The sequence below is a fragment of the Biomphalaria glabrata genome, chromosome 7 (assembly GCF_947242115.1).
Source record: "Biomphalaria glabrata chromosome 7, xgBioGlab47.1, whole genome shotgun sequence".
In the NCBI taxonomy this organism is placed as follows: Eukaryota; Metazoa; Mollusca; class Gastropoda; family Planorbidae; genus Biomphalaria; species Biomphalaria glabrata.
Genome location: NC_074717.1, coordinates 8,878,961 through 8,906,339, shown reverse-complemented (window position 1 = coordinate 8,906,339; position 27,379 = coordinate 8,878,961). Strand labels below are relative to the sequence as shown.

The 27,379-nt window shown below is 33.6% G+C and overlaps 1 protein-coding gene across 2 annotated transcripts; it reads right to left on the bottom strand.

The window, feature by feature from the left end:
- Nucleotides 1–207: 207 nt before the first annotated feature.
- On the bottom strand, nt 208–27,379 carry LOC106069268 (centrosomal protein of 89 kDa-like). Of its 2 annotated transcripts, XM_056036945.1 has the most exons (22): nt 27,227–27,379; nt 26,039–26,250; nt 24,428–24,528; nt 22,738–22,838; nt 21,181–21,294; nt 20,195–20,279; nt 18,873–19,067; nt 17,139–17,270; nt 15,677–15,822; nt 15,223–15,273; nt 14,355–14,438; nt 12,461–12,555; nt 12,230–12,345; nt 11,037–11,217; nt 8,994–9,057; nt 7,655–7,758; nt 6,859–6,958; nt 5,615–5,656; nt 4,759–4,848; nt 4,362–4,408; nt 3,566–3,688; nt 208–3,370 (listed from the first exon to the last, which is right to left on the bottom strand). In XM_056036945.1, the coding sequence occupies exons 1-22, from the start codon at nt 27,302–27,304 to the stop codon at nt 3,190–3,192; spliced, it is 2,442 nt and encodes an 813-aa protein (XP_055892920.1). In that variant the 5' UTR covers nt 27,305–27,379; the 3' UTR covers nt 208–3,189. The 2 variants fall into 2 exon arrangements, with proteins under 2 accessions (XP_055892920.1, XP_055892921.1); XM_056036946.1 differs by lacking the exon at nt 18,873–19,067.

Sequence of the window (27,379 nt, the reverse complement as noted above, 5' to 3'; positions counted from 1 at the left end):
TTCAGAAGCGAAGCGCTTTACCACTTATCCACAGCACCATTAAATATATAGTTATTTATTAATATTATTCAAGCAAAATATTAGTGGGCTGTAACTTCTTTTATAGAGTTTCATATTTGTCCAGTCCTAATTATATAGGACATATTGTTACAATTATTTACCACCATTTCAAAGTGTACCCTATATAAAATAAAAACAAAATAGGAATTCAATAGTTACAGTAGACAAGTTTATTATAATGAGTTCAAAAGTATAATTCCAATAAAACCTTGTGAGTATAGCACCATATGGTATTGTGTAGAAATGGACGGCAACAATCATCTAATATTTCTAACATTATACATTATGACCTATACACATTCTAAAATATTTGTACAAAGATATATCAAAATAGAGAATTAATAGCATTATGGTCAAATAGTACTTATGTACAATTAAGAAAAAATGATGTCAAAATACAGCGAAATTCATATAACAGATTGAAGTTACAGATTTACAATATTGATTCTAAATTCTAAGGACATAATAAATTATTTAGGAAAAGAATATTTGAATACAAAAGAAATAGTACGTTTTCTAAATTCCAATGTAAGGTGAAGTGTAGTGAACGAGTATTGGTCTTGACCATTTCATCAGTATATATACACTTCAGAAAGCAAAAAAAATATAGCACTTGTACTTTATGCCTAACCCAGGATCAACTCCTGTTTTGGACATTTTTTTTGGACACACATGACCTAATTGATAGTACCCTGGTAAACAGTGAGCCTTCAGAATGAAAAGGAATGTTTTCAAGGGAACAAAGGTTCCGGGTGTTTCTTCAGAATGGCAGTTGTACAGTTTCAAGCTTAGGTTGTGTTAGCAGCAGCTGAGTGACATCTCCCAATAGGCAGGTGGAAGTCAAAGTTTACAACAAAGTTAAGTACAGAACTGAAAAAAGGGAAAATACAAAACAAACTGGCAAGGAGGTACAAACATGAGTACTAGAAAGTACTAATCTCTAGATCTAAATCTAATGTACTGTTAGCTATTCTAAAAACTCAAGCCATGTCTCAATTAGTCTAATGTGGGGGGGGGGGGGGGGAGAGTTTTCCAACACTAAACTTTACCTACTCTGACATTGTTAAGCTACAGCAGCCATAAGACAAAAATGTATGCCTCACTTTCTTGATTTTTACTTGGTGAAACTGAAATGTTCTTGTACATAAAATGAAAAAAAACAAAACAAACAGTGTTCAACCTCATCTATGAGAGCCACATATTAAAATGTTTCAAACACTCATGGACAGAATAACCATTGAGATCCAGAGAAACATTGACTAAAAAAAAAGTTTAGTAATGTACATGAATGTTTAGAATGGTGTATACCATTGAAAAGGAATCATAAGAATCAGATTGGAATAAAAGTTATATTTTCCTGTTTGATTTCTGGGATTAATTAAAAAGCAATTTGGTTATAGCTGTTTGGAAATGGAACTTTTTTCTTTACAATGATGCCATTCTAGAAAAGGACATTTTATATTATGATACCCAAATCCAATGGTAAAGCAAAAAGGAAACAGTTAATTCTAAGATAAAAATTCCCTTTAAGACCTTGAGGCACATTGAAGTTTCCTACTTCAACACAGGTGTTATGTGGCCAGGACAATGTGAAACCTGAATATTCACCAACCCAAGTCAGTTACCAGTACCAGTGTTGATGCAATGTTATGTTTCAGTAACCCACATAATATTGTCTATTACCCCCCCCCCACACACACACACACTTTTAGGGATACTGTATAGAGTAGGAAGAGTTGTGCTGCCCATGCATAGGGGACACAACTCTGGTAGCCAAGATGGCTGATTAAAGTTGTTATGATCTTAAATGTTCTTATGTCAAGTTTGTGAATTGAAATTAAACCTGGATGCTCACCAACCCAAACAGTAAGAAAAAAAACTTGGTTGATCTCAACCAGAATGGAAATTCTGATCACCACAATTCTCAATCTCAAGACGCTTAACTATCTACAATTCAGCCAACCCCCTAACCATAAACAAACAAGAAAAATATTTTTTTTTAAAAAAAAAAAGCTTAAGTGTAATTGTATTAATGAGTTAGGATCAGTCAGTTAATTAATTTGAAATACTTCTAGACGAACAATAATAAATCTGTGCGATTAGAAATATTTTTACCAATTGTTTTTGTTTTGCAATTTCATGCTTTTAACTTTCTCAATGCGCTATGATCCAATTACTTGTCTGGACCAGTTGGGAAAGGAGGGGAGGGGTAGAAAGAGGGAGGTATCTGGCTAAATGTTATGGTGATCAATTTTTAAATGCATTTCATATATATTGAACTTAAGGGCTCAAACCTCCTCAAGTAGGTACAATAACAACAGTGTCAGTGAAGTGCTTATAAAATCATCTAGTTAAAAAAACTACATAGTGTAAAGGGGACTAATTCAAATTATACCACCACATCTGTCAAGTATAAATTCTCTCCCTTGTTTGATACCAAACAAAATAATTAATTACCAATAGTTAATTTAATTAACTAATAAGTTACTGGTAATTAAAAAAACAACTGATTCTTGATTTTTCAGGGTACTAGAAATAATTGTGCAACATTTCAACCTGATCTGTGATTGGGTGTGGGAGAAATAATGTGAACAAACTTTATACAAGACAGACAGACAGAATGAGTTGATATAAGCTTTGTAAAAAAAAATAAAAGACATTTGCAAAAAAAATATTTAAAAATTGTATTTTCTGTCACTAAGATAAAAATTCTTCAGCCACAAGTACTTGTGGTACACAATTTTTAAGTTTTCAAAAAATATTTTAAAAACATTTTATATACATATCACATGAGTAGGCACTTGGCCCTGAGTTGTAAAGCCTTTATCTCCTATGTGGAAAGAATAAGGCAAAAATCTAATAGTGCAATTTTTGTTCAATGCAGCCATTGTTGAAGTACAGAGTGAAATGATCCTCCTCCATAAATATTCCTTTTTATATTTAGGATTTTATATTTAAAATGGGCATCAAATTCTATTTAGCAAAAAAATATACAAGCATCGATAGGAGTTGGGTAATAAATAACTCGTTTGGCTTCAGGATTGGATCATTTTTTATACATTTTCCACCACTAAAAAAAATGTGGTTAAAAATAGATTCAAAAACTATATAATATTCCTATTCTCACTGCTAAGCAGAGTCATCATCTGAAAAATGCAGCAGTTCTTCTTTTTCTATTTCATCTTTGAGTGCATCTGTTAGGTGTATATGGTCACAAAGCTTTCTGGAACCACACAGAAGTATTTCTTTCACCCGTTTGTTCTCAGAGTTGGCAGCTTGCCACATTGACTCTAAATCTTTTTCTACAAATCTGATGAGAGTTGATAATTGAGTGTCAATGGCATTACAAAATGTTTTCAATAAAAATCTATTTTTGTTTAAATATTTGAAAATTCTATAATTAAGAGTTTGCATAGAAATGATGTTAAAATATAGGAATAATGTATAAATATATATATTTTGTTTTAACAAAACTTTTTAGTTACAAATTCTACACATGACTCACTTTTTATCTTTTTCTAAAGATTCAATGATTTCTTCTTTTTCTTTCACCAACAGTCTAAGATAGTGAATTTCTCTTTCATACTCTTTCTTCTGATGATTAAAAGCCTCATCTTGTTCTTTTAGTCTGGGAAAAAAAAAATTTTCAATTTTTTTACTGATGTTAAAAGCAAGAAATAAAACTATAAGAAGTAAAGTTTGAATGTTTGTAGCGGTCAACAATTAATAAAAATAATCTTTACTATCGGTGAGGAAATTTGTTTTTACAGTTGTGCATTACAAACAAAAATATATTATTAAAGAAAACATTTTGTACCTTAGCACACAAAATCTACATCAGACCCAAATTTCTCTTCAAGATTATATGTGAAATGTACAACAGTAAGTTACATTTTGTTTGATGTTTTGATTGGCAAAGAAACAAAAGAGTTTTTGTTTTTTACACTATGACCAACTGCTTTTAGTCACAAGATGTCAGCTGAATTGACTATGGAATATCTTGGAAATCTGTGTGAAAATCTGACCCCCCCTCCCTTTCCCACTGTGTGTGCAGGACCCAAAGTTTGATAAAATTTGAAAACAGAAGTTACTTTGTCTTCAGCCAAACTTAACGCAAAAAAAATAAAAAATTAGCTCGTTGAAACATTTGAAGGAAACATTTTGCCATGCTAAGAACCAGAAGAGTTAGAAAATGGGTTAGTGACATTACACACTCTGCAGAAAGGCTGCGCAGATAATCACACTCTACATTGACCAAACAAAATTTAAAAAATCAAAACATATAAACTATAACATATTACCTTTCTGCAATAGTGTTTAGTTTAGCCGATGCCTTTAGCCGATATAGCTGTGAAAATAATTTAAAACATTTTGAAAACTAAAATTAAGTGAAAGCAAAAAAACTCTATATTCTGTTCTTCATTAGTTCAAGTTTTTACAAACAACAATTTGAAGTCAATTTTATAGTCAAATCTGAATAGCTATATACTAAATACGTTTTAGGCTTTATAGTTTCAATATGTTTTCAACATAATGATAGGGTTAATAGCCTAACTAGAAACAATACATAGACTGCATATTAACATAGTAAAATCAAAACATATGTGAAAAGAAGGTTGGATGGTAAATGTGTAAAAAAAGTAAAACTATGAAAAAAAAAAGTATTTTGTTCAGATAAAAAGATAATCAGAAAATTACTTTAAGTTTTTCTTCCATTTTCCCAACAGTTAAAGTTCCATGCATCATTTTGTTCACCGTCTGCTTGTTTTCCTCCTGCTGCTCTCTGGCCTGATTAAAGTATTTTCAAGACAAAAGAGTTCTATTAAGTTAGATGTATTAAATCTTTTGTGGTGGGAAACAACCAAATAGTTTTTTTGTTTTTTTTAAAGGATATTATAAGAGGCAGAGATTATTATATATTTAAGGATATTATATCCAATTGTGACATATTGTTTCAATTAAAATACATTCTGATAGCTAATCCCTTTTCAAAAGTTGCACTATCTACGCCTGAAATCTTGCCAATTTAAGTTCTTATTTAAATTAGCATTTAAAAAAAGAACTGGTATCAATAAAACTAAATGTAGACACATTTATACAATATGAAAGACAATAAAACTATTACATCTAAGATAAATTTAAAATCTCTTTTTTGGACCAAATCTTTTGTTTACACAAGCTTAAGTTGTAGTGAAGCTATTTTTGATACACTATATATTTAAAAAGTAAACAATTTCAACATGGGACAAAGCAAGTTGTTTTTTTTCAAAATGATCAATTTCATGAAACTATTGAGAGTGATGAAATTTATTACCCATTACTAAGATGTGCTGTGTAATTAGGATTAGAAACTTAAACTCTACAACTATTTCATTGGAAGCACATAAAGTGTGAACATTTCTCGAGGGATTAAGTTTAAACAAAACAAACTGAACTTTTTATTTTCTCGCAATATTGAAATATAAGATTGCGGTTTGTTTGGTTGTCAAAACTGAAACAAATCAACATAAAATCCCTTTTAAACCTAGAACCTGAAGACAATGAGAACACTTACTACTTTGTAAACAGTATCTCTCTCCAGAGCAACTTTTTCTGCCTGAAAAACAATTCAGGAAAATGAGAAATTGGTTGGTCATTTTGTTTATTTTTAATTTCAATCCAACAAAAACTCTATTTCTAACTACTTTCAGCTCACTGGCCTATATCACTGTATTCTAAAACATCCAGACTATCATAAGATTTAATCCTGACCCCCTCTCCCCCAAGTCCCTTTTCCAAACTTCTTTGAACATGTTGTTTTGTTTAACTTCATGTCCTAAGTATTCAGCTAATGGCACCCCCTTGATGTGTTTGCCTTGACTGGGACAGCGGAAGTGTTTCTGCCCTTTGTCATCAATAAGGGCAGCAATAAGGGCAGCAATAACATGGATGCTGATCTGAGTGAAATGCAAACAGGGAGGTATTGGTATAACCTTGCATTGCACCTTCATGGAGGACCTCAGGGCAGTTAATCCCCAGCTGGGAAGAGGCTGCAGACATTGCTGGAGACTGATTTCTATACAGTTTGATGCCCAATGTGCTGAATGGGAGGGGAGGATCTAAGTCTAATTGAGTAATCTATAAGAAGTCAGAGATTAACAAGATTTATTCAGTTGTATTTTAGAGTTCCTTAAATACTGGAAAGTTAAAAACATGAACAATGTGAATCAAACTTTTAAATCTTCTCATTTAGAAACATATCAGTTCATCTACAGCTTCTTCTTCTGTATGTCACTGAGCTACTTATGGGCACTGATATCCGTGATCGTATCATTTATTACAGACATTACTTCAAAAAAGTAGATAATTACATCCATGTGTCAATCTAGTCATGCATGTTAATTAATGACTTAAACTCTGCTAAGTTATTGGTTTTCCTGGCTGATTCAGGCAACCCATTCCATTCTCTATTTGTATTTGTACAATGTGTTCTAGCGTAAGGAATAAGAAATGTGCCTATATCTTTGTGTCTGAGTATTTCATTAGGCATTGTGATGAACAACATGTTTGCCTTCCTTGTTGTCATGATGGTCCTGTCATCCCACAATATCCTTTAGGACGTTTTGGCTAGGACATATTAATCTTCATTTCTTAGGGGAAGTCTGAAACCAGTAAAAAAACAAATAATTGCTGAACAGATAAGTAGCTTAGGCAGTGTATTAGCTTCCCCAACTCTCGAAAATTTAAAAGCAGATTAATGATGCCTTAAATATTGGCTACCACTCAAGATTGGCAAGATATTTATATGTTGACACTTACTACTTTGATCACGTTTGCCAACTGCTCCTGAGTTATCTTCTCCTTGTCATCCGACAGTTCTATAGCTTGATGAAGGACGGCCATTTTCTGTTGAGCTTGTCTGGAATGATAACATTTCAGTGTCTAAGTGCATTGTCAGTTGTATGACCAAATAGCAAGTACCAATAGAAGTTAAAGATCATGTCAGGGCCAGCAGGCAAAATAGTGCTCACAAAAAAAATGTAAAATGCATTCTTGTACCTCAGAATGAAGAAATACTTGGCAGTTAGGGCTCAACCAAATAAAATGCTGGGGGAGTTTAAAGCATTTCCTCAATTCTTTATTGTGACTAATGCAAATTTGCTCAAGTATTTACTAAAGATTCAAAATAGAAAACACCAAACTGTGGGAGATGGGTGAACAGAGAAATATAGAGGTGCAGATATTAGAGAGAAAGTGGAGATACCAACAACAGGGTTAGACAAACCTTAGAGTGGAACCCCCAGGGCACAAGACGTAAAGGAAGACCAAAAAAGAATGTGGCGAGGCAGTGTACTAGATGACGCCGAGAGGACAGGAAAGAGCTGGGAAGCCATAGAAAAACTAGCACGAGACTGTGGAGAGTGGCATGTTTTTTACTGAGGCCCTGATGTTCCCTGAGTAACGCAACGGAAAGATGATGATTTACTACACATTGAACATTTTATAAATGTATTACATTCTCCAAAAAATAAATAAATATTTGGATAATAAAAGAAAAAACAAAACCTACAAATTTAGTGATTCTGGGAAAAATGAACAATGCTAATCAACTTACTTGACTGACTTCTGCATGGCCTTCATTTCTATCTTTAATCTTTTATTCTCTGCTGTCAGTTCTATGATGTGCATAGCTTGTCTCTTTCTTTCTTCTTCTGAGGCCTGCAGAACAATTAAGATTGATTACATCTGACAACAGACAGTCAAATATATAGACTAACCAATGAAACACTTTTTATTCACTCATGTTTTGCTGTTTACTCTTCTATAGAAAACAACAACCCAAAAAGGTTGTTACAAAACTGTATGAGGTTTCTCTTCATAAGAAACTTGTGATTTTCAGTTTTAAAAATCTAAATATAGCACATTTTCCAATTTCCTGAGATTTTGCATCTGTACACCAAATAAAAGGTACTAGAAAATTCCTTATCACCAGTTGTTGGGCGCTTCCATGCTGTGTCTTATTCTGATAAGTCAAACGGAGGCAACACTCAAAAAATAAAATCCAACTTAAATCTCTATGTTCATAAAACCAGCCGCTCTACAAAGCCATCAAAAGTAGTCTGTTTACATTTTGCTATTCTTCCTAAAATCCTGGCCTTGTTTTTACCACTTGCCTCATTGTTTCTAAGTTAAAACTTTCCCTTTCTATGAAACAAATAACTAATTCCTAATCATGTCATAACAATTATCTTTCTATTTTGTTTATAATTTCTGGGTAAATCAAAAAAAAAAAAGGCAGACGTCTTGACGCCTCTTCTAAATGTTAGATCTAGATTCCAGAAAAAACTTTAATAGAAAATGATTATAGTGTGCTTTCACTTTTCTTTTTGCATAGAGAGAATCAAACACTATAAATATCAAAGAAAAACCTTTTTTTTTTAGGTTATTAATTTTTAATGCTGGTAAAAAGAGTCTAGATTTTAGATCAAAACTAGTGTGTTTATAAGGCTGTATCTTTAAAAATAATGTTTAAACTTCTCATTTTGAATGGCCTAAAATGTGCAACTAAGAACACATAATCCTTGTTTAGACTCAATTCGTAGATCTGTAGATACGACTTAATTTCATTTTTTTTTAAATGGAACAACTGAAGTTGTTCATTCATAAAAAGCCAAAAATTGCTATTTTCTAATCATTGTTATTAAACAATTCAACAATCAATAGTTAATAACAATGGCTTAGCTACAGATTTGGGGCCCCAGTGGGCTTGACCTCTTTAGGGACCCCTGTATTTTGACATTCAACTTGAGATAATGGCGTAATATTTAATGTAAATGTAAAAATAAATTTGGAGACTCTGGGGGATTTTGAAATTTGGACCTCCCCCCTCCCTCCCACCCTAGCTACGCTACTGGTTAAGAAAAGTGTTGAACTGAGAGAAAGTGCAACTCTACCTTTAGTTTTATATTCACTGCTTCAATTTCAATCTGACATTTTTCTTGCTCCTCAGTCAAACATCTGAAAGTAAAAACATTTCATAAGTTTTGTTACAACTCAGCTTCCTTACATACAACTTACTATGTTATTGGAGATTGGTACCAATGGTAAATAACTATAAATAGCTAGTTTGTTACACAGATTATAGGAAATGTTGATCATTGAAGTATTTTAAATGTTTATGATTTTTTTTTTTTTTTGCAATTTGTAAAATTTTATTTCTAAGCTCTTTCTTTGGTAGGGACCTGATGACACTAGTAGTCCATACTACCAAACAATTAAAGAGACCTGATGACACTAGTAGTCCATACTACCAAACAATTAAAGAGACCTGATGACACTAGTAGTCCATACTACCAAACAATTAAAGAGACCTGATGACACTAGTAGTCCATACTACCAAACAATTAAAGAGACCTGATGACACTAGTAGTCCATACTACCAAACAATTAAAGAGACCTGATGACACTAGTAGTCCATACTACCAAACAATTAAAGAGACCTGATGACACTAGTAGTCCATACTACCAAACAAGTAAAGAGACCTGATGACACTAGTAGTCCATACTACCAAACAAGTAAAGAGACCTGATGACACTAGTAGTCCATACTACTAAACAAGTAAAGAGACCTGATGACACTAGTAGTCCATACTACCAAACAAGTAAAGAGACCTGATGACACTAGTAGTCCATACTACTAAACAAGTAAAGAGAGCTGATGACACTAGTAGTCCATACTACCAAACAATAAAAGAGAACTGATGACACTAGTAGTCCATACTACCAAACAAGTAAAGAGACCTGATGACACTAGTAGTCCATACTACCAAACAAGTAAAGAGACCTGATGACACTAGTAGTCCATACTACTAAACAAGTAAAGAGACCTGATGACACTAGCAGTCCAAACAACCAAACAAGTAAAGAGAACTGATGACACTAGTAGTGCATACTACCAAACAAGTAAAAAGATCCGATGACACTAGTAGTCCATACTACCAAACAAGTAACAATTCACTGTCAAATCAACCATTAGTTGCATAGAGGATTTTTAGGACATTCTGGAGCTCTTTTAGCTTTAACTCTTTCTCTCCTCAATGACACTCCCAACAGATTTCATCTGTCCCTAGTACGTGGATCAATGCAGGCATCTTTGATTCTTTAAATTTTTTTTTTGTTTATTTTTCTTCTGTGTTTTTACAACCTCAATCTTGAATAGTTTCCCTTTGCTAAACAACCAGAATTTCCTTCTTACAACATGACCAAACAATATTTTTTTAACATAATTTAACAGAAAAGAAGACCTGTACATTTTCACACTTTAATACATTGTCACTATTAAGCAGTGGATTGTAAAAATTTTGATGGGAACATATGCAGCAACGATAACATGAAATATCTTTTGGTGAAGTGTGGAAGTGTTTGTGTGGTGTACCTTTTAAGGTCTGCTATGGTGTTGATGTGTTTGTGTTGTGTACCTTTTAAGGTCTGCTATGTTGTTGATGTGTTTGTGTGGTGTACCTTTTAATGTCTGCTATGGTGTTGATGTGTTTGTGTGGTGTACCTTTTAAGGTCTGCTATGGTGTTGATGTGTTTGTGTGGTGTACCTTTTAAGGTATGCTATGGTGTTGATGTGTTTGTGTGGTGTACCTTTTAAGGTCTGCTATGGTGTTGAAGTGTTAGTGTGGTGTACCTTTTAAGTTCTGCTATGGTGTTGATGTGTGTGTGTGGTGTACCTTTTAAGGTCTGCTATGGTGTTGATGTGTGTGTGTGGTGTACCTTTTAAGGTCTGCTATGGTGTTGATGTGTGTGTGTGGTGTACCTTTTAAGGTCTGCTATGGTGTTGATGTGTTTGTGTGTGGTGTACCTTTTAAGGTCTGCTATGGTGTTGATGTGTTTGTGTGTGGTGTACCTTTTAAGGTCTGCTATGGTGTTGATGTTTGTGTGTGGTGTACCTTTTAAGGTCTGCTATGGTGTTGATGTGTTGTGTGGTGTACCTTTTAAGGTCTGCTATGGTGTTGATGTGTGTGTGGACATTAACTTGTGAGCCCAGTTCAAGGGTCATCTGATCATGCTTGTGCTTGAGCTCACGGAATCGAACCCTCAACTCTTCAAGCTGGCGTTCAGTGTCAGCTTTCTCAGCCTCACTTAAAGAAACTTTCCTTGACATTCTAGAAACTAGAAAACAATGTATAGAAAAAAAGTAAACTTCAAGATGAAAAATTACTTAGCTTAGCAGCAGATTTTACATTGACAACTCAAAGACTGGATTGAAATGAATGCAGTTTTATGTGTGAGGCCCATCCATTCTTTGAAGTTTTCACATTACCTTGGGTTATATGGCCTTCTTCAGCCATGAAACAACTATTCCATGAGATGAATGCCAGTGTTTTAGCTGTCATTGGAACGAAGTCACCCACTCATCATTCCCCCCTTTCCATGCAGCTGATGTATACAAAGGAGCGGCAAGTTCCGATACAGTTTGGGGTCAGTGGCGAGGCAGTCTCTGTTAGGGAGTCCTGCAAACTGCTTAAGGGTTGCTAGTTCCTGATTTTTCCTATAGGTTGACTCCCAAAGCCTTTACCATGTGGGTAGCCAGCCATGGCTAACGAGCCCCTCCTGCCCGAAGCTCACTGGTTAAGGCGCCAGTTACTCGCCTTTGCCCTTCCTCCTATAATAAAAACAGTTCCGCCGGACACAATATCTGAGCCACACGTAAAGGCCAGGAGTTGGACTGGTTTCAGAGGCTATTTGAGACGCATGCCATTAGGAAGCATTTTATAGGTAGTGGAGTGCTTACATCCATTACCACTTTAGGCAATGACAACCTTGCAGAAGCTTGGGATGACTGTTTAAAAGGACCTAAAAGTTCTTTAATTATTTTTGTTCTTGAATAATTATCAATAAACGTTAAAAGCTATGTTGGAAACTATATTTTTTTAGTTGGTTTCCTATGCCTGTGAATATAAATGTTATTAAGGAATCGAAAACCAGTATTATAAATATTTTTCAAAAAATTACTTTTATATTGTGCAACATTCATGTATTTCTAAATTAAAAACATTACTTTAAGTTCAAAAAGATTTTTTGGTGACAAAGTGGCAGGTTCTCCATAAAGACAAATGTTTGTGAGCGCTGGTTACAATACATTGTTATAGTATCCACTCAAAGGGTAAGGTTGTGTACCTACTTTCAGCCATGTGTGCATTATGGATGTCCCTAGACTTGTTGGCCTGCACCTCCAGCTGTTCCAGTAGCACCTGGTTCTCTTCCAAGACAGACCTGGCCTGCTCCTGGAGTTGTTGCCTGGTTGGATTAACACATTCAAACAGTAGGTCAATGCAACTGAAGCTGAGTTAATTACTAACAAGTAATAAGACCTATGTTAGAAAAAGTTTCCACCACTTGTCTAAGTCCTTACCATTCTAACCTGTCTCCAGGACCCCCTGATATCCTCAGTCGCTCATTTTCTTTCAGAATTTCTTCAGTTTTTTTCTTGAGGGTTGCCAGTTCTTTCTGTATGATCCAACATTTAACAACATTGAATAATAAACATTATTTTATTTTTATTAGAACCGAAATTATAACTACTTTTCCTTATAATTAACATATGTTGAAAGGGAACCCTTGCTAATAAAAATACCAAAGAGTGGAGATCTATCACAATGTGAGAAATGGCGAGGCATCACTTTGTTGTCAGTACCAAGCAAGATTTTCAGCAGAATCTTACTAAACAGAATAAAGGGAGCATGTGATGAACACCTAAGGGAAGAACAGGCTGGATTCATAAAAAGGGAGATCTTGTACTGACCAAATAGCAACACTCAGAGTAATTGTAGAATTGTCGAATGGCAATCTCCTCTCTATGAAACTTTTGTCAACTTTGAAAAAGCTTTTGATAGTGTCGACAGAGAATCTATCTGGACTGTAATGAGACATTATGGGATCCCCAATAAAATAATAACCATAATCAAGAACAGGGATGTCTTCTTTCACCACTCCTGTTCCTTCTAGTATTGGATTGGGTCACAAAAGAAGCCTATGCTAACGCAGGGAAAGGAATCCAATGGACTCTCACGTAAAAGCTGGAAGATCTGGAATTCAATGATGACATAGCCCTATTATCACACAGACTACAGGATATGCAAGAAAAGGTCACAACTTTCAGCGAAGTAGGAAAAAGAGTAGGCCTCAAAATAAACCACCAAAAAACTAAAGTACTTAAAGTAAACAATAAACAAATTGGAGACATAGTACTAGATTCTCAGACAATAGACCAAGTAGAAAATTGTATGCACCTTGGGAGTGTAGTCAGTATATCAGGTGGAACAGATGAAGACATTAAACGCCGTATAAATCTAGCGCGTCAGACATTTACACAGCTAAAACCAACCTGGAAATCTCCTCACATCTCAAACAAGACTAAACTAAGAATCTTTAATTCTAATGTCAAGGCTGTCCTACTGTATGGTTCTGAAACATGGAGAACAACTGAAGCCATCAACAGATGCCTGAGAAATATCCTAAAAATACACTGGTATGACAAAGTAGAAAACACCAAACTGTGGGAGATGAGTGGACAGAAAAATATAGAAGTGCAGATCTTAGAGAGGAAGTGGAGATGGATTGGTCACACCCTTAGAAAAGATACCAGCAACAGAGCTAGGCAGGCCTTAGAGTGAAACCCCCAAGGAACAAGACGCAGAGGAAGACCAAAAAGAACATGGCGATGCAGTGTACTTGAAGAAGCAGAGAAGACCGGGAAGAGCTGGGAAACCATAAAAAAACTAGCAAGAGACCGTGGAGAGGCTAGGGGTTTCCTTGGGGAACTCAAAGGAATGATGATGATGATGATGAAAGGGAACCCTAATAAAAAGAAATTGCACACAAACCCTTAAAATTTTGAGCAGAATTCAGTATAGACTACATATGAAGGTGGGGGCAGTGACTGATTAGTTAAGCGCTTGGCTTCCAAACCTGGGGTTTTGAATTTCGGGAATTTCAGGGCACCCCTGAGTCCAACCAACTCCAATGGCTACCTGACTTGAGTTGGGGAAAGTAAAGGCAGCTGGTTGTTGTGCTGGCCACATGACGCCCTGATGGTTAACCATTGTCCAAAGAAACAGATAACCTTTACACCATCTACCTTATACATCCCAAGGTCTGAAAAGGGAACTTTTTTTTTTAACATGTCAAGGTGCCAAAATAAATTGGCACACTCAATCAAAAGTCCATGTGAAAGGTTTTTGGCAATAATAAGGCTCTTTGAACCAACAAGTTAGGCATTAGTAGTAATACATTAGTCAATGAAGTACCTTGCACTCAATAAGAACTTGATCTTTAGCTTCCAGTTGGTCATCATAGGCCAGGAATAAAGGAGCCAGGTATTTGGTGCTAATCTGAATAAAGTGTTTAAACAAATAAACTGTATAAAATCCTCAATGCTGCTAGTAAGATCATTGGCAACAAAAAAAAACCCATTGCACACCTAAAAACATTGCTAGAAAAGCTATTAAGATTTTAAACATACCCCCTCCCCCTTTTATGTTTCGGGATTTTAACATTTTACCATGACAAAGATATAAGACACCCTTCTCAAAACAATTAGACAAAAGAACTCCTTTTTCTTTGGCAATTAAATCATTACCACCAACTTACTTTTAACTTACTACTGTAAATTTCAGTTTCAATGTTTAATAGAAACTGTAGTATTAACAAATGTTAAGTGTGCTATCATATACATTGTTTCCTTAATTAAGTATTATTAAGTATAATGCACAAAAATTGTACAACAAATTTTCTAACAGATTATACATATTATCATTATTATTATTATCAAATTAAATATAGCTTTTAAATAGCGCTACTTTCATGCTTAAAGTATGCTTAGAGTGCTATGGTTTAATCTCATTTGTGGACTGTGTGGGGGGTTGGGGGAAGAGGGGTATCTGGGAGAAGGTTTTCCATGCTGCCTTTAGGCGCTCAGTATACACAACTCTGCCCGGGTTGGGTGTCGAATCTAGAGCCCCCTTCCATAGGTAACCAAGCCAAGCCAAGTGTACTTAACCTCTCGACCACGCTTCCCACTAACAATGTTATTTATAGACTACTCAATAAGACTTGATTCTATAATAAAATAACATTCTTAGTGATTCATAAGTAAGAAGTGAAGTGACCATTTACCAGCCATGATGGCACAGGACCTTGTGGGGGAAGACCATGAACTTCAATAGCCTGCAGAAATTTAAAAACATGAATTTTCATTCTTGTGGAGTTTCTAATAGAATATATTTTAATAATAAATAATTAATAATGAAGTACATTAACAAAGTATCAGTAAAAAAAAATACATTAGAGCTATTTATGTCTACCTGATATCAAAACTATTGAAAAAAAAAATTTAAAAAAAGAAAATGAAAACATGAAGCTTAAATTCTATTTAAGTGATGCCGTGGTTGGCGAATGGAGAAACTGCCCCAGGCCTTAGGGGGGGGGGGGGGCACGCTAAAGAGAATCTTTTGTTATTGTCAGCACATTGCACAAATATTTATAACTTGTAGACACTCCAGGGCAGATAAATAAATAATTTATCTTCTTTTAAAAAAAAAAAATTTAATATAAACAGATTCATTTTGACCTGTTTAACTTGTGCACTGTCAACAGGTCTATATTTAGCTTCCATCTCGCTGAGTGACACATTCAAGCGGTGAACTGTAGACTTCAGGGTCTCGTTTTCATCTTTCAGTTGTCGCTGCACATATAACTCTTTGGCACCATCTACACCTAAATACATTTGTAAAAGATGGAGATGATGTCTACTTTTTGATTGCGCTAATTTGCCATTAAGAAAAAAACAAAAAAAACAAAAAAAAAAAACATTTCAGGTGAAAGTCATGCCAGTATATAGAATGCCTCTACCTCATGAAAATTAAAAAAAAATAAATACAAAATTCATACGCACATAGTATTCAAGATTGTTGGACTATTTTGACTAAGAAAGGGATTTTTGTTTCTTGGGGTCACCATAGCATACCTAGACTGAAGCCTAACCCTGTAGTTAGTTTATGTGGATAAAAAAAACCTGAGTTCCACCAGCCCCTACTATCCTGCAAAACAAAAAGATTAGTTTGAGTCTCAACCACTGAATGGTTGTCAGCCATAAACCAGGTGGTGCATGTTGCTATAAACTTGTATTGTGCTATAATGTGAAAGTGTATGTCCTAAAAATGAAATGTTGGTATGAAATCCAATAAGGCCCATGACATGAGTTGGACAAAACTCTATGGTGGATAATTGTTTCTCAAGTTACATACCCTAGTGTACGCTACAAGCCATGCTTAAGTAAAGTTCCCCTTGTGATCTACAGGTCAGATGATGTAAAGGTCATACTGATTTAATATCTCAAATAACTTATATATGAAATGAAGAACATTTCTGGTTTCAACAAAACCCAAGGTAAGTAATAAGACTTTGTAAGTTAGACAATGTTGCTTCAACATAAATGACAATATTAAGTAAATGTAACCCATAGTTTAGAAAACAGCTTAAGTAGTAGTTATCTTTATTTTGTGTAACGCTATAATTATCTTAATTCACTGTTTTAGTTGGAGCTGTGGTGGCTGAGTAGTAATGCAATTGGCTTCCAAACTGAGGGTCCCAGGTTTGAATCCTGGTGAAGACTGGGATTTTTAATTACATGATCTTTTGAGCATCTGGGTCAATCCAGCTCTAATGGGTAACTAACATTAGTTGTGGAAAAGTAAAGGCGGTTGGTCGTTGTGCTGGCCACATGACACCCGCGTTAACCATGGGTCATAGAAACAGATGTCCTTTACATCATCTGCCCTATAGATCGCAAGGTCTGAAAAGGGAACTTTACTTTACTTTATTGTTTTAGTTGCAGTATGCGCATCGCATTGATAAACCTTGATCTTAAGAGATAATGATGGACAACCCACGAAACTAAAATGAGGTCACAAAATCTATATTTTATAAAGATGGTTATAGACAACCTCTGATTTATATAAAAAAAAATTATTTAACACTAAAACTAGAATGAAACTTGCACAAATTGAATGGGAGGAAAACCCAGGTCTTACTTCCATCCCTTATAGCCTCTGCCACATCTCTTAGAGAATGAATTTCAGAGAGCAATTCTTCATTGTGAGCTTTAAGTTCCAGAACCTCCATCTCACTTCCTCTGGGAGTCCTGCTCTGCAGAGATTGTCCACCTGAGGAAAAATCCACCAGAAAATAAACTTTAAACTTAAAAATAAAAAAAAACTGTATTTGTAATTACACTCAAGCATGATCGAAGAGAAAAAAAATTATTAATTATGCTTATTGCCTATCTGAATGTTATTAAATGTAGTTGTCAGTCAAATTGCTGCTTTTATACAAACTATGTGTTGCCTTTGAATAATTTGGATGCCAAATATAAGGTTTAAAAAGCCTGATCTTTTGCATTGCTCTGGATTGAACAATTTTGTGCAATTTTAACCAGCTCATAACTAAGACTTTTTCAATATTTAAAAAAAAAATTTTTAAAGCTGAAATTTTAATTTTTTTTTATGGATACTTAGATTTGGATACAGGATTTGCTTTAAACAATGAACATTTTTCTTCTTCTGTAAAGTTAAATAAAATATTAATTTTATTATTATTATTACTTTTTACAAATATTAGCAAACACAAAATTATGAATTGTTATTAATTCTAGAATGTACTGCGTACCATCTTAACAGTTAGCTTTAGTTTGAGCACTGTCTTTAGATTTTGTAAATGAGTTTGTTAGATAATGAACATAGAAACATCAAGAAATTATTAATTAAGCGAAAAATAAAAAGACATAAAAAATGTTTCTAAAAATTTTTTTTAAATAGTAAAAATGATTATTTCTTAAAAGTTTACGTTAAGACTTTCATATCTAAATATTTTAAAACTGACATTAATTTGAAAATAAAGCATATCAGATTGAGATTTTAACAAATATTATTTATATTTTTAAAAAATAAAGTGGTGCAATAATTTTCCATGTAAGCAAAGTTATAAATGCATAGAAAAATAGTTATAAATAACAATGTATTAGATATGGTTGATTAAGAAAAATATAACAACTGCTAATGAATCATAAGTAAGATGGTTCCGATATTTAAAAAATTATTATTACAAAATATTTGGAAGTTTTTGAATCTCTCTAAAAAAAATGTTTTTTAAAGCTCCCTTCAAACTTTTATACATTTCTAATTACAAAATTACATTTATAGAAGAAAACACCTTGGAAAATTCAGGGGAAGGGGGGGGGAACAATTATGGTGTTTGAAAAAAAAATTGACAACATATAAGAAATTATAAAAATGATGTTGAAGAATGGCTACAAGCTATGAAATAGATTAAAAACATTTTTGACATTTTAAATATACGTAGTTTTAAATAAAAAAGGTTTTTAGGAACAACCCTAAATTAACATCTTATGCACTACAGACATTCCTTCCAAAAAAAAAAGATAATTATGCCTAATGTATATCCATGTGTTAATCTAGTCCTGCAGGCTCATGCCAAGTGATTGGTTTTCCTGGCTGACTCAGGCAACCCATTTCATGCTCTACTATAACTAGGAAAGAAGGAGCACCTGTACTTATTTGTCCTAGCATGTGGTATACAAAAAATGTCTTTATCTTAGTGTCTTTTATAAGTATTTTATTAGGTTATCTTTTTGTATTTGTAATTTACTGTTCATTGTTTTTTGTATTATTGCTACTTTGATTTTTAGTCTTTTGACCTCAAGAGTCTCTAAGAATAATGTATAAATATTTCTAAGGTATTTTTATAACCTTTTTTACTGGCTACAATCAGCTCTTCCACAACGCTGTTATCCAGAAGGATGGGTTTCTTAGCATCTACTTTGTCTTGAGGATGAGATTCCATCACTGTTGACCCTTGCACTGCCTTCTTGCTGCTTCTTGTCACAGGGTCAGTTATGCTAATGAGCTCTGGGCTCCTCCCACCCTCACCTTCCTCTACACTGACTATAAAAGAAGGTCAGAGCATAACATGGGCAGAAATGAAAGAATCAACGGTAAGCACAAGTTAAACAAAAAAACAATTTACTGCTATATCTAAATCAAATGATTGTCAAAATAGGCATACAACATTTTAGTCAAGGGTGCGCGGTGGCTGAGTGGTGAAGCGCTTGGGTTCCAAACCTGGGGGTCCTGGGTTCCAATCTTGGTGAAGACTGGGCTTTTGTATTTCTGGATTTTTAGGGCACCCCTGAGTCCACCCAACTCTCTGACATGGCCACATGACATCTTGCTCATTAACCCTTGGCCAAAGAAACAGATGACCTTTACATCATTTGCCCTATAGTATGCAAGGTCTGATAGGGGAACTTTACTTTACTCTTTAAAAAAAATAGCATTGTAAAAACAACATTGAAAGCTGATGTCAAAAGAAATTTAAAAAATGTTCAGAAATTATTTTTTTTTAAAATTTGTCTTTCTATTTGTCTAAAACATTTTTGATTCAGACTTTAAAGACATTATTCTATTAAATTTGAGATTTTCGCAATAAATTTTCAAATTGAAACATTGTCAAGGACATATGCTAAAATATCACTGTTGCCAGCTAACTAAATAATAAAATTAGTTTGTGCAACAAGCCAAAATATGATTCTTCGGTGCTGAAAAGTGGCCATAAAATATAAACGTTTTAAAATAAATAGTTTATCCACATTTACATTTTCTGTACACCAGAAAAACACCAAATAGCTAGCTGTTTATAGTTATTCACAATTAATAAAAATCTCTAATAATATGAAATTGATAGGTATTCAATAAGAATTTTTTTTTTTTTCGTAACATATTTTGTAAAAATGAATAAAAAATGGCTCACTTAAAAAGTTAAAGTCAGTACACTAAAACTAGGGGGGTACTATCTAATATGTATTAAAAAGCAACAACACCAAACAGAAAAAGAAAATGTATAAAGTATCCACTCATCCAGCCAAATAAAAAAAAAAATTGTTATTTATAGTATGGAGCGATTGAGAAGCTTAATGATGAGGATCTACACAGCATACACAGCAAATTAAATTCCATCTCTAACCCTGTTGCTCTGGATAGCAAAACAAATATGATAAATTGAATTGCCTTACGTGGTCTGCTTGAGCCACGGCCACTGTCTGCTGGAGTGCTTCCTGGATACATCTGCGGCGAATTGGTGCGGACATCTTTTGTCATCTGCACATAACAAAAGAAAAAATATGAAGTTGAATTTATAGAAAGGGAAATTATATGATAACGTATGTTCCTTCAGAATGGAAAATTATTACATTCAACCCCAAACAGGGATGGGGGTTTGAACTCAGGGTGACATGGAGACAGTTCTGAGCACAAACCACATGACCAGGCTGCCATCCATGTTTAGCATTTCTTAGTTAAAGTCAATATATGAATGGAGTTTGTTTTTAAATGTAGGCAGAGTTTGTACATTTTCTACATCTAATGGAAGCTAATTATTGATTTTCGTGCTAAATAAATGCTCATCTGTTTCTGCATCCAATGAAATGAAATAGAATTATAAGGCCAGGCCAGCTACTAATAATAATTGATTTTCTGAATATGAATCATGTATTCGAGTTATATGGACTTATGTAATTCTAATATTTCAAATGAAAATCATCTCCAACAAAATTTGAATCCAGGTTTTTTTTTTTACTTATAACAGTTTTGATCATTGTTAAAAGTTTGCTTTTTCAAGTTTACAGTAACTTATAGATGAGGAAAAAAAAAATTAGTGTTGTATTGTATATGGCTTTACTGTAAACTTTGCATTTTCTTGCAAATTCTCCAAATAATAATCAGTAAAATTCTACACTTCTATGACCAATGTCAAATTATGGGGATAGCAAAACAACAATCACTACTTTATCTCTCTCCAGGTGGTAGCTGGTACCTACGCAAGGCAGAATAACTTCAAAAACTTCTGATCAGACTTCTATTCCAAAGAGCCAGGTACTCAAACTGATACCACTGAACCAGCAGCCTAAAGCTCTACAACTTGGCCATCCCACCCAATTAGGATTATTTAAGAATTTAAGATTCAAACTTTAAAAAAAAAAATAAAAAGCTTGTCACTTACAAAGTCATTGGGCTCTGGTGGCATGTTGTAAATCTTTTTCAGTTCAGTCTGTACATCTTGCTGTGTCCTTGACATTGACATAGAGTCAGTCTCATCAACAACAGGAGTAGACTTCTGCAAAGCAAACAGTTCATTAGTTTCTATCTAAAATTCGGACAGTGTTGCTAGCCTAAAATTTTTTTTTTTACAAAGCTTATATTAACTCATTCTGTCTGTCTGTCTGTCTGGGTGTAGTCTTTTACACCTATTTCTCCCATTTTCCATTTCCATTCTTGAAATTTAGCATAATTATTCATTATCAAAGAAAACACATGAATCAAATACAAAAAATAATTAATTAGTTCATCAATTAGTTGTAATTAGTTAATATTGTTTTAAATAGAAAAACTTACTATTTAAGGGGGGATGATCATTGTAATAGTTAGAGATATGGCAGTAATTGAACAGTGCTTTCCCTTCACTCAATATAAGCTATGTTTTTTAAAAGTATTTTTCATATTTTTTTGTTTCTATTTAGTTAAATGAATGATATTACACATATTAATAAGCAAACCTTATCAGTTTGTTATATCTAGTGACACTTAATTATTCAAAATGGTTAAAAAAATAAATATTTGTTGGAAGTTGAGGCACCACACAAGATCTGTCGATCATCTTTCTCCAGTTCTTTCTTGTGTTTTGTCTTGGATAGAATCTCTTTCAATGGCAGGCCGATTCATTCTTTTATGTTGTCTACCCATTGCATTCTCTGTCTGCCTCTTCTTCTTTTTCTGTGTACTAAAGGAAAGTCTTTGTAGGCCCCAAAGACCTTGTAATATGGCCATAGAGTTTTAGTTTTCATTTTTTTTTACAATAGTTAGCAGGTCATCAAGGGGTCCAATCGCTGTAGTAACCCTGTCTCTCATCTCTTCGTTTGAGATGTCATTTTAAAATGTGATTCCCAGGATCCTTCAGTAGCATCTCAATTCCATTGCTAAGATCCTCCTCTCTAGCTCTGCAGTCAGTCATAAAAACAATACTGCGAGCTGCACTAAGCTCCTGGCCACTTCAGCAATACTCAGAGTAAATTATTATATAGAAGCTATCTACGTATTAGCCCTAACAGAGCATTATATTATATTGTTTCAACATGGAGTTTTGCCAAAATGTTGAGTTATATAACTAGTGTGTAGTAACTCAATGAACTCTTTATTTTGTGTCTGTTCTATTTATGTCCTTGTAATCACAAAGAATTTCAATAAGGATTAATAAAGCAGTCTTAGTCTTAGTCTCTTAGAGACTACAGCGCCAGGCAGATATTATTTATATTTATATCACTGCCTTGGAGGTAAAATATACAAGAAGGATGTGAGTTAATTCCCAGCCATTTCTTAAACAATGTTTGTGTATTTTAGGTTAAACACAAATGTGGTTTGACAATGAAACAGGGTGTAGATGTTTGCAACACACTATGAGATAAGGATTAATTTGTCAGCTAATTACAACTTGTCTATAACTATTGCAACAACTTTGTTTTTTTTAAAGGGAGATTGAAAAAAAAAACAAAAAAACTATTACCCCTTTTCCTTTTCCTTTGTTTTTCTTCATTGGGGTGGCATAAAGGTCAGACACATTGCCAATTTGGCTTGAGTCACCTTGTCCTAAAAACTCTAGGTCACCTTGGTTTAAAAAAACAACAAGTAAATTAGAAATCAAACAAATGTATATGTTAATCTAGTCACTAGATTTTTAAAGCTTTCCATAAACAACCTTTCAAATGAAAATACTTTTCTTTTTAAGTTTAAATTAAAACTCCATTTTTAAAGACTAAATAATATTTGCAACTACATACTTAAGAATATATTTTATATATTTTATATATTTTAGATATTTAAGAGCAAAATCCTATCTTTTATTCTGGAGGTCAATACATCTTATCAAGTTATCATGGGAAAAGAAAAAAAAAGGGGGGGGGTGGAAAGAAGCAAAAAATATACAAATAATTTCATTTTGGTGACATATTCTGTTGTAATAATGCTAGGACAAACATAACAAACTTGTTTCTGACACGAATTCCAAGCAGTTGTTATGAAAGCCATTTGCAATGGCCACCAAAACAAAAGTTTAAAAAATTACCAAAAACTAATTCATAAAATCCAGCTCATTCAAAATTCTGGAGGGGAATATTTAATACCTTTAATTAGTTCATTTTTTTTTCTTTAATCAAATTTTGTTAATTCTTGAAATTCAAGTTTAAAACCAAAACAAAAATGAAAAAAAAAAAAAATTAATTAAAAAATTGCAAAAAAAATTAGCAAATCAAAATTTCTCCAATGTTTTATTAACAATCTTCAAGATAGTATGAATTCACTTTTTAACTCTTTCTCTCCGTTATTATTTAAAACGTTCTGATGGAATCAACGTTTGTACCGTCAGTTAGGAGAGAAAGAGTTAATCTATGTCTAGTAATGTGAACATTCAGGACACATATTGGCACATTGAGGGGTATATGTGTCATTTCTTTTAATATTTTGATTAAGAAATACCAAACCAAAAAAAAAAAGACAACAACAAAAATTAAATATTTATAGGTTTCTATTTTAAAAATGAGTTTGTTTTATAAGAAACACTGATTCTGTGTAATATTGATAATCAATGGAAACTAGAAGAAACCAGCTTTGATACAAATGTGATTACCTCCCATTATGCCAACAGAGTTGATATTGCATTAAAAATAATTTCAACAGACTTATGATAAACCAAAGGATGACGCACTAGGTATTTTTGGAACTGTGTATGTAACTGCTTCTGATTAGGTGAAATATTTTTAAAGGCTTTTTAATTGGTAATATAGAAAGAAAAAAAATTTCATGAAAGAGAGATAACAATAATGCTACAGATGACACAGTGATTTTGAAATGCATGATGTGCTTTGTTTTCAAAAAAGAAAATTTCCTTATGGATAAAAAAGATTTTTGTTAATAAAAAAACATTTTTTAAAAATACAAGTAACAGACTTAGAATTAGGTCTTCCCATGCCGACTGTATATTGTATTCAATTATTTATTTATAAGCAATGTTGAAGGACTAGGGAAACATACAAAATTAAAACATTTTTCAATTCTCTACCATCTTAACAGACAATTCTTAAAAGTGTTCTATCTTTATCCTCTTTAAAGAAATGCTAAATCTTTTATCATTAAACGAAAACTTGATTTTATTTATAAAAAGCCTAAAATTGTTACTAAAATATAATTAAACATTTTACCTGGGGTAGAATAAAGTCCAGAGGGTCGAAAATCTGGCCTGGAATCCTTTTTTTGCTGCCTTTTGTTTGCTGGCCATGTGCCAAAACCAACAGTTGAATACCTGAGAACATTTTCATAAATAAAGAACATTGCATTTTATGGGATACAAATATACAAATTAAAAGGTGTCTTGGGAGAGTAAGCTTCTTCTTTCATTTTGAATAGTAACAATGATGTTTCCTCAACATTGTTTAAAAGACTGGATTATAAAATAGGTCTAGAATGTGTGGAGGGTCAGCTAAGAGTGTGTGGTGAATGTAAAGGGTTTGATATGAGGAGTGAATGCACCTCTTATTTGTATTTGTCCTAAGAGTTGAGTCTAAGACTCTTGGAACTTTAGGCATGTGGAAGCTTGTCTTAAGAGTTGAGTCTAAGACTCTTGGAACTTTAGGCATGTGGAAGCTTGTCTTAAGAGTTGAGTCTAAGACTCTTGGAACTTTAGGCATGTGGAAGCTTGTCTTAAGAGTTGAGTCTAAGACTCTTGGAACTTTAGGCATGTGGAAGCTTGTCTTAAGAGTTGAGTTTAAGACTCTTGGAACTTCAGGCATGTGGAAGCTTGTCTTAAGAGTTGAGTCTAAGACTCTTGGAACTTTAGGCATGTAGAAGCTTGTCTTAAGAGTTGAGTCTAAGACTCTTGGAACTTTAGGCATGTGGAAGCTTGTCTTAAGAGTTGAGTCTAAGACTCTTGGAACTTTAGGCATGTGGAAGCTTGTCTTAAGAGTTGAGTCTAAGACTCTTGGAACTTTAGGCATGTGGAAGCTTGTCTTAAGAGTTGAGTCTAAGACTCTTGGAACTTTAGGCATGTGGAAGCTTGTCTTAAGAGTTGAGTCTAAGACTCTTGGAACTTTAGGCATGTGGAAGCTTGTCTTAAGAGTTGAGTTTAAGACTCTTGGAACTTTAGGCATGTGGAAGCTTGTCTTAAGAGTTGAGTCTAAGACTCTTGGAACTTTAGGCATGTGGAAGCTTGTCTTAAGAGTTGAGTCTAAGACTCTTGGAACTTTAGGCATGTGGAAGCTTGTCTTAAGAGTTGAGTCTAAGACTCTTGGAACTTTAGGCATGTGGAAGCTTGTCTTAAGAGTTGAGTCTAAGACTCTTGGAACTTTAGGCATGTGGAAGCTTGTCTTAAGAGTTGAGTCTAAGACTCTTGGAACACTAAGCCTGTGGAAGCTTGCCTCCATCTGTCTGGGAAAGAGCCAAGCAGTTGTAAATTTTTACATTCCTATTATAAATAGATTGCATGGTCTGAAAGGGGAACTTTACTTTTTTTTTACTTTATTATCGATGACTCGTATCCCCCAGATGCTCAGGTCAGAAGCAAGGCCAAAGTCCAAGCACACTGGGGAAACTCCCCCATATTTCTTCTCTATACTACATTAGACATGTAGGTGTCACCATAAAAATGGCCCCCTGAGGGATGGCCTGTAGACAGTGACATGTTTGTTGGGGCTTTCATCCATCCCCACCAGTGCAATGGACCCAATCCTTAGGTACCCCTATTGGGGTTGTGTTTTGCTTCCCTATTGGCCTAAATGCAGAGTGTTAAAAAGTGACATCAATGATTCTGCTTTTACCCGGCCTCATCCATTTGCTGGTAGTCGAACAAACTGCTTTCTGGCTCGCTGAACTCATCTCTAGGAGAAGTAGGCTTCCCCAAAATGCCTGGTATGCCTGTCTTGGGGGCTTTTGATTTTGAACTTTTACCAGCTTTCGATTGAGTCATTACAGCTGGGATTGTTTCATTAAATAGCGATGCAATTAATACAGTGGGTGGCACAACTTTTTTCTGAAAATACATTTAAAAAAGAAAAAGTACTTAATTGGGAATATATCATAATTACATATTCATAATTATAAATTTTATTACTATGTCTAAAAATTATTAGTTCGAATGGAAAATAAGCTAAAACAAATGGGTTTATAAGTGCTATGGAGTAAATAGGCCAAGATTTTTTAATCCACTAAGGCTAAAGATATATTTTCAGCTAACACATAAAAAAAAAAAAAAAAGACTAGAAGTTACTATACCGATTAAAAAAATATAAGTTCAATAGTTATAATTAGCTTATTTAATTAAATATTAAAAGGAAATTATTAAGAAAATATATTTGACATTGGATTAATGATTAATTGATAAAAAAAAAAATAAATTGACAATTAATATTAATAATTCAACGTTTAGGTTAAGGAACTGTTGGCATACATGTCTAAGTAATATCTAGTAGACTATTAGAGCCTTAATTTTCTATTTTTATTGTTGGTCTTCGACCTGTCTAGCCATCTAGTGGTTTACTAGAATCTAAAAATTGCACACACATGCAACTAATTCATGATTTATGATGACAAGCAAATTAAAAGTGTTTTATTTAATTGAACAATGTAGAACAATAAATATAGAACTAACAATGACAAAAACCATAGACGGCATAGAAAACAATTTAAATAATAGCAATAGAATATATTTATCTAGTGATTTCTGAACTAAAAATTGAAATTTTAATTTACATATACATTTACAAATTTTACATGATTATGAATATATCACTATTATATGATACATTGTAACAGTAACTTGAGTAACATTTTCTAGATTTAAATTAAATTTTACATGTTTCAGCTTGATAGAAAATACTTTAGTAGAGAAAGGCATCAAAGACTATTCGATTTAAGAAATATCGGTCCGTCTCAAACGATGCATCTAACATTTTTTTCAGGGCCGCCTTATTATTTTGTAATTCACAATTCATTCAATCAATACAAACCAGGGTATCTCCTTTAGTCGTTCGCTTCCCTTTTTTGCCAGCCATCTTGGATTCCAAGTAAACATTGGTTGTACGCATGCGTACGTTGGTAGTAAAAGAAGAGCTCTTCAAAAGCACTGAACTATAGATCTATGTCTGTGTTTCCTAGACTTA

Bases quoted from the DNA above. Each gene is read 5' to 3' on its own strand.
- LOC106069268 (XM_056036945.1), bottom strand. From the start codon at position 27,304: ATGCGTACAACCAATGTTTACTTGGAATCCAAGATGGCTGGCAAAAAA. The intron at 12,556-14,354 runs GTACTTCATTGA...TGGATCATACAG, and splicing joins AAGTTCTTATTGAGTGCAAG to AAAGAACTGGCAACCCTCAA. The intron at 12,346-12,460 runs GTAAGGACTTAG...TAATCCAACCAG, and splicing joins CCTGGAGACAGGTTAGAATG to GCAACAACTCCAGGAGCAGG.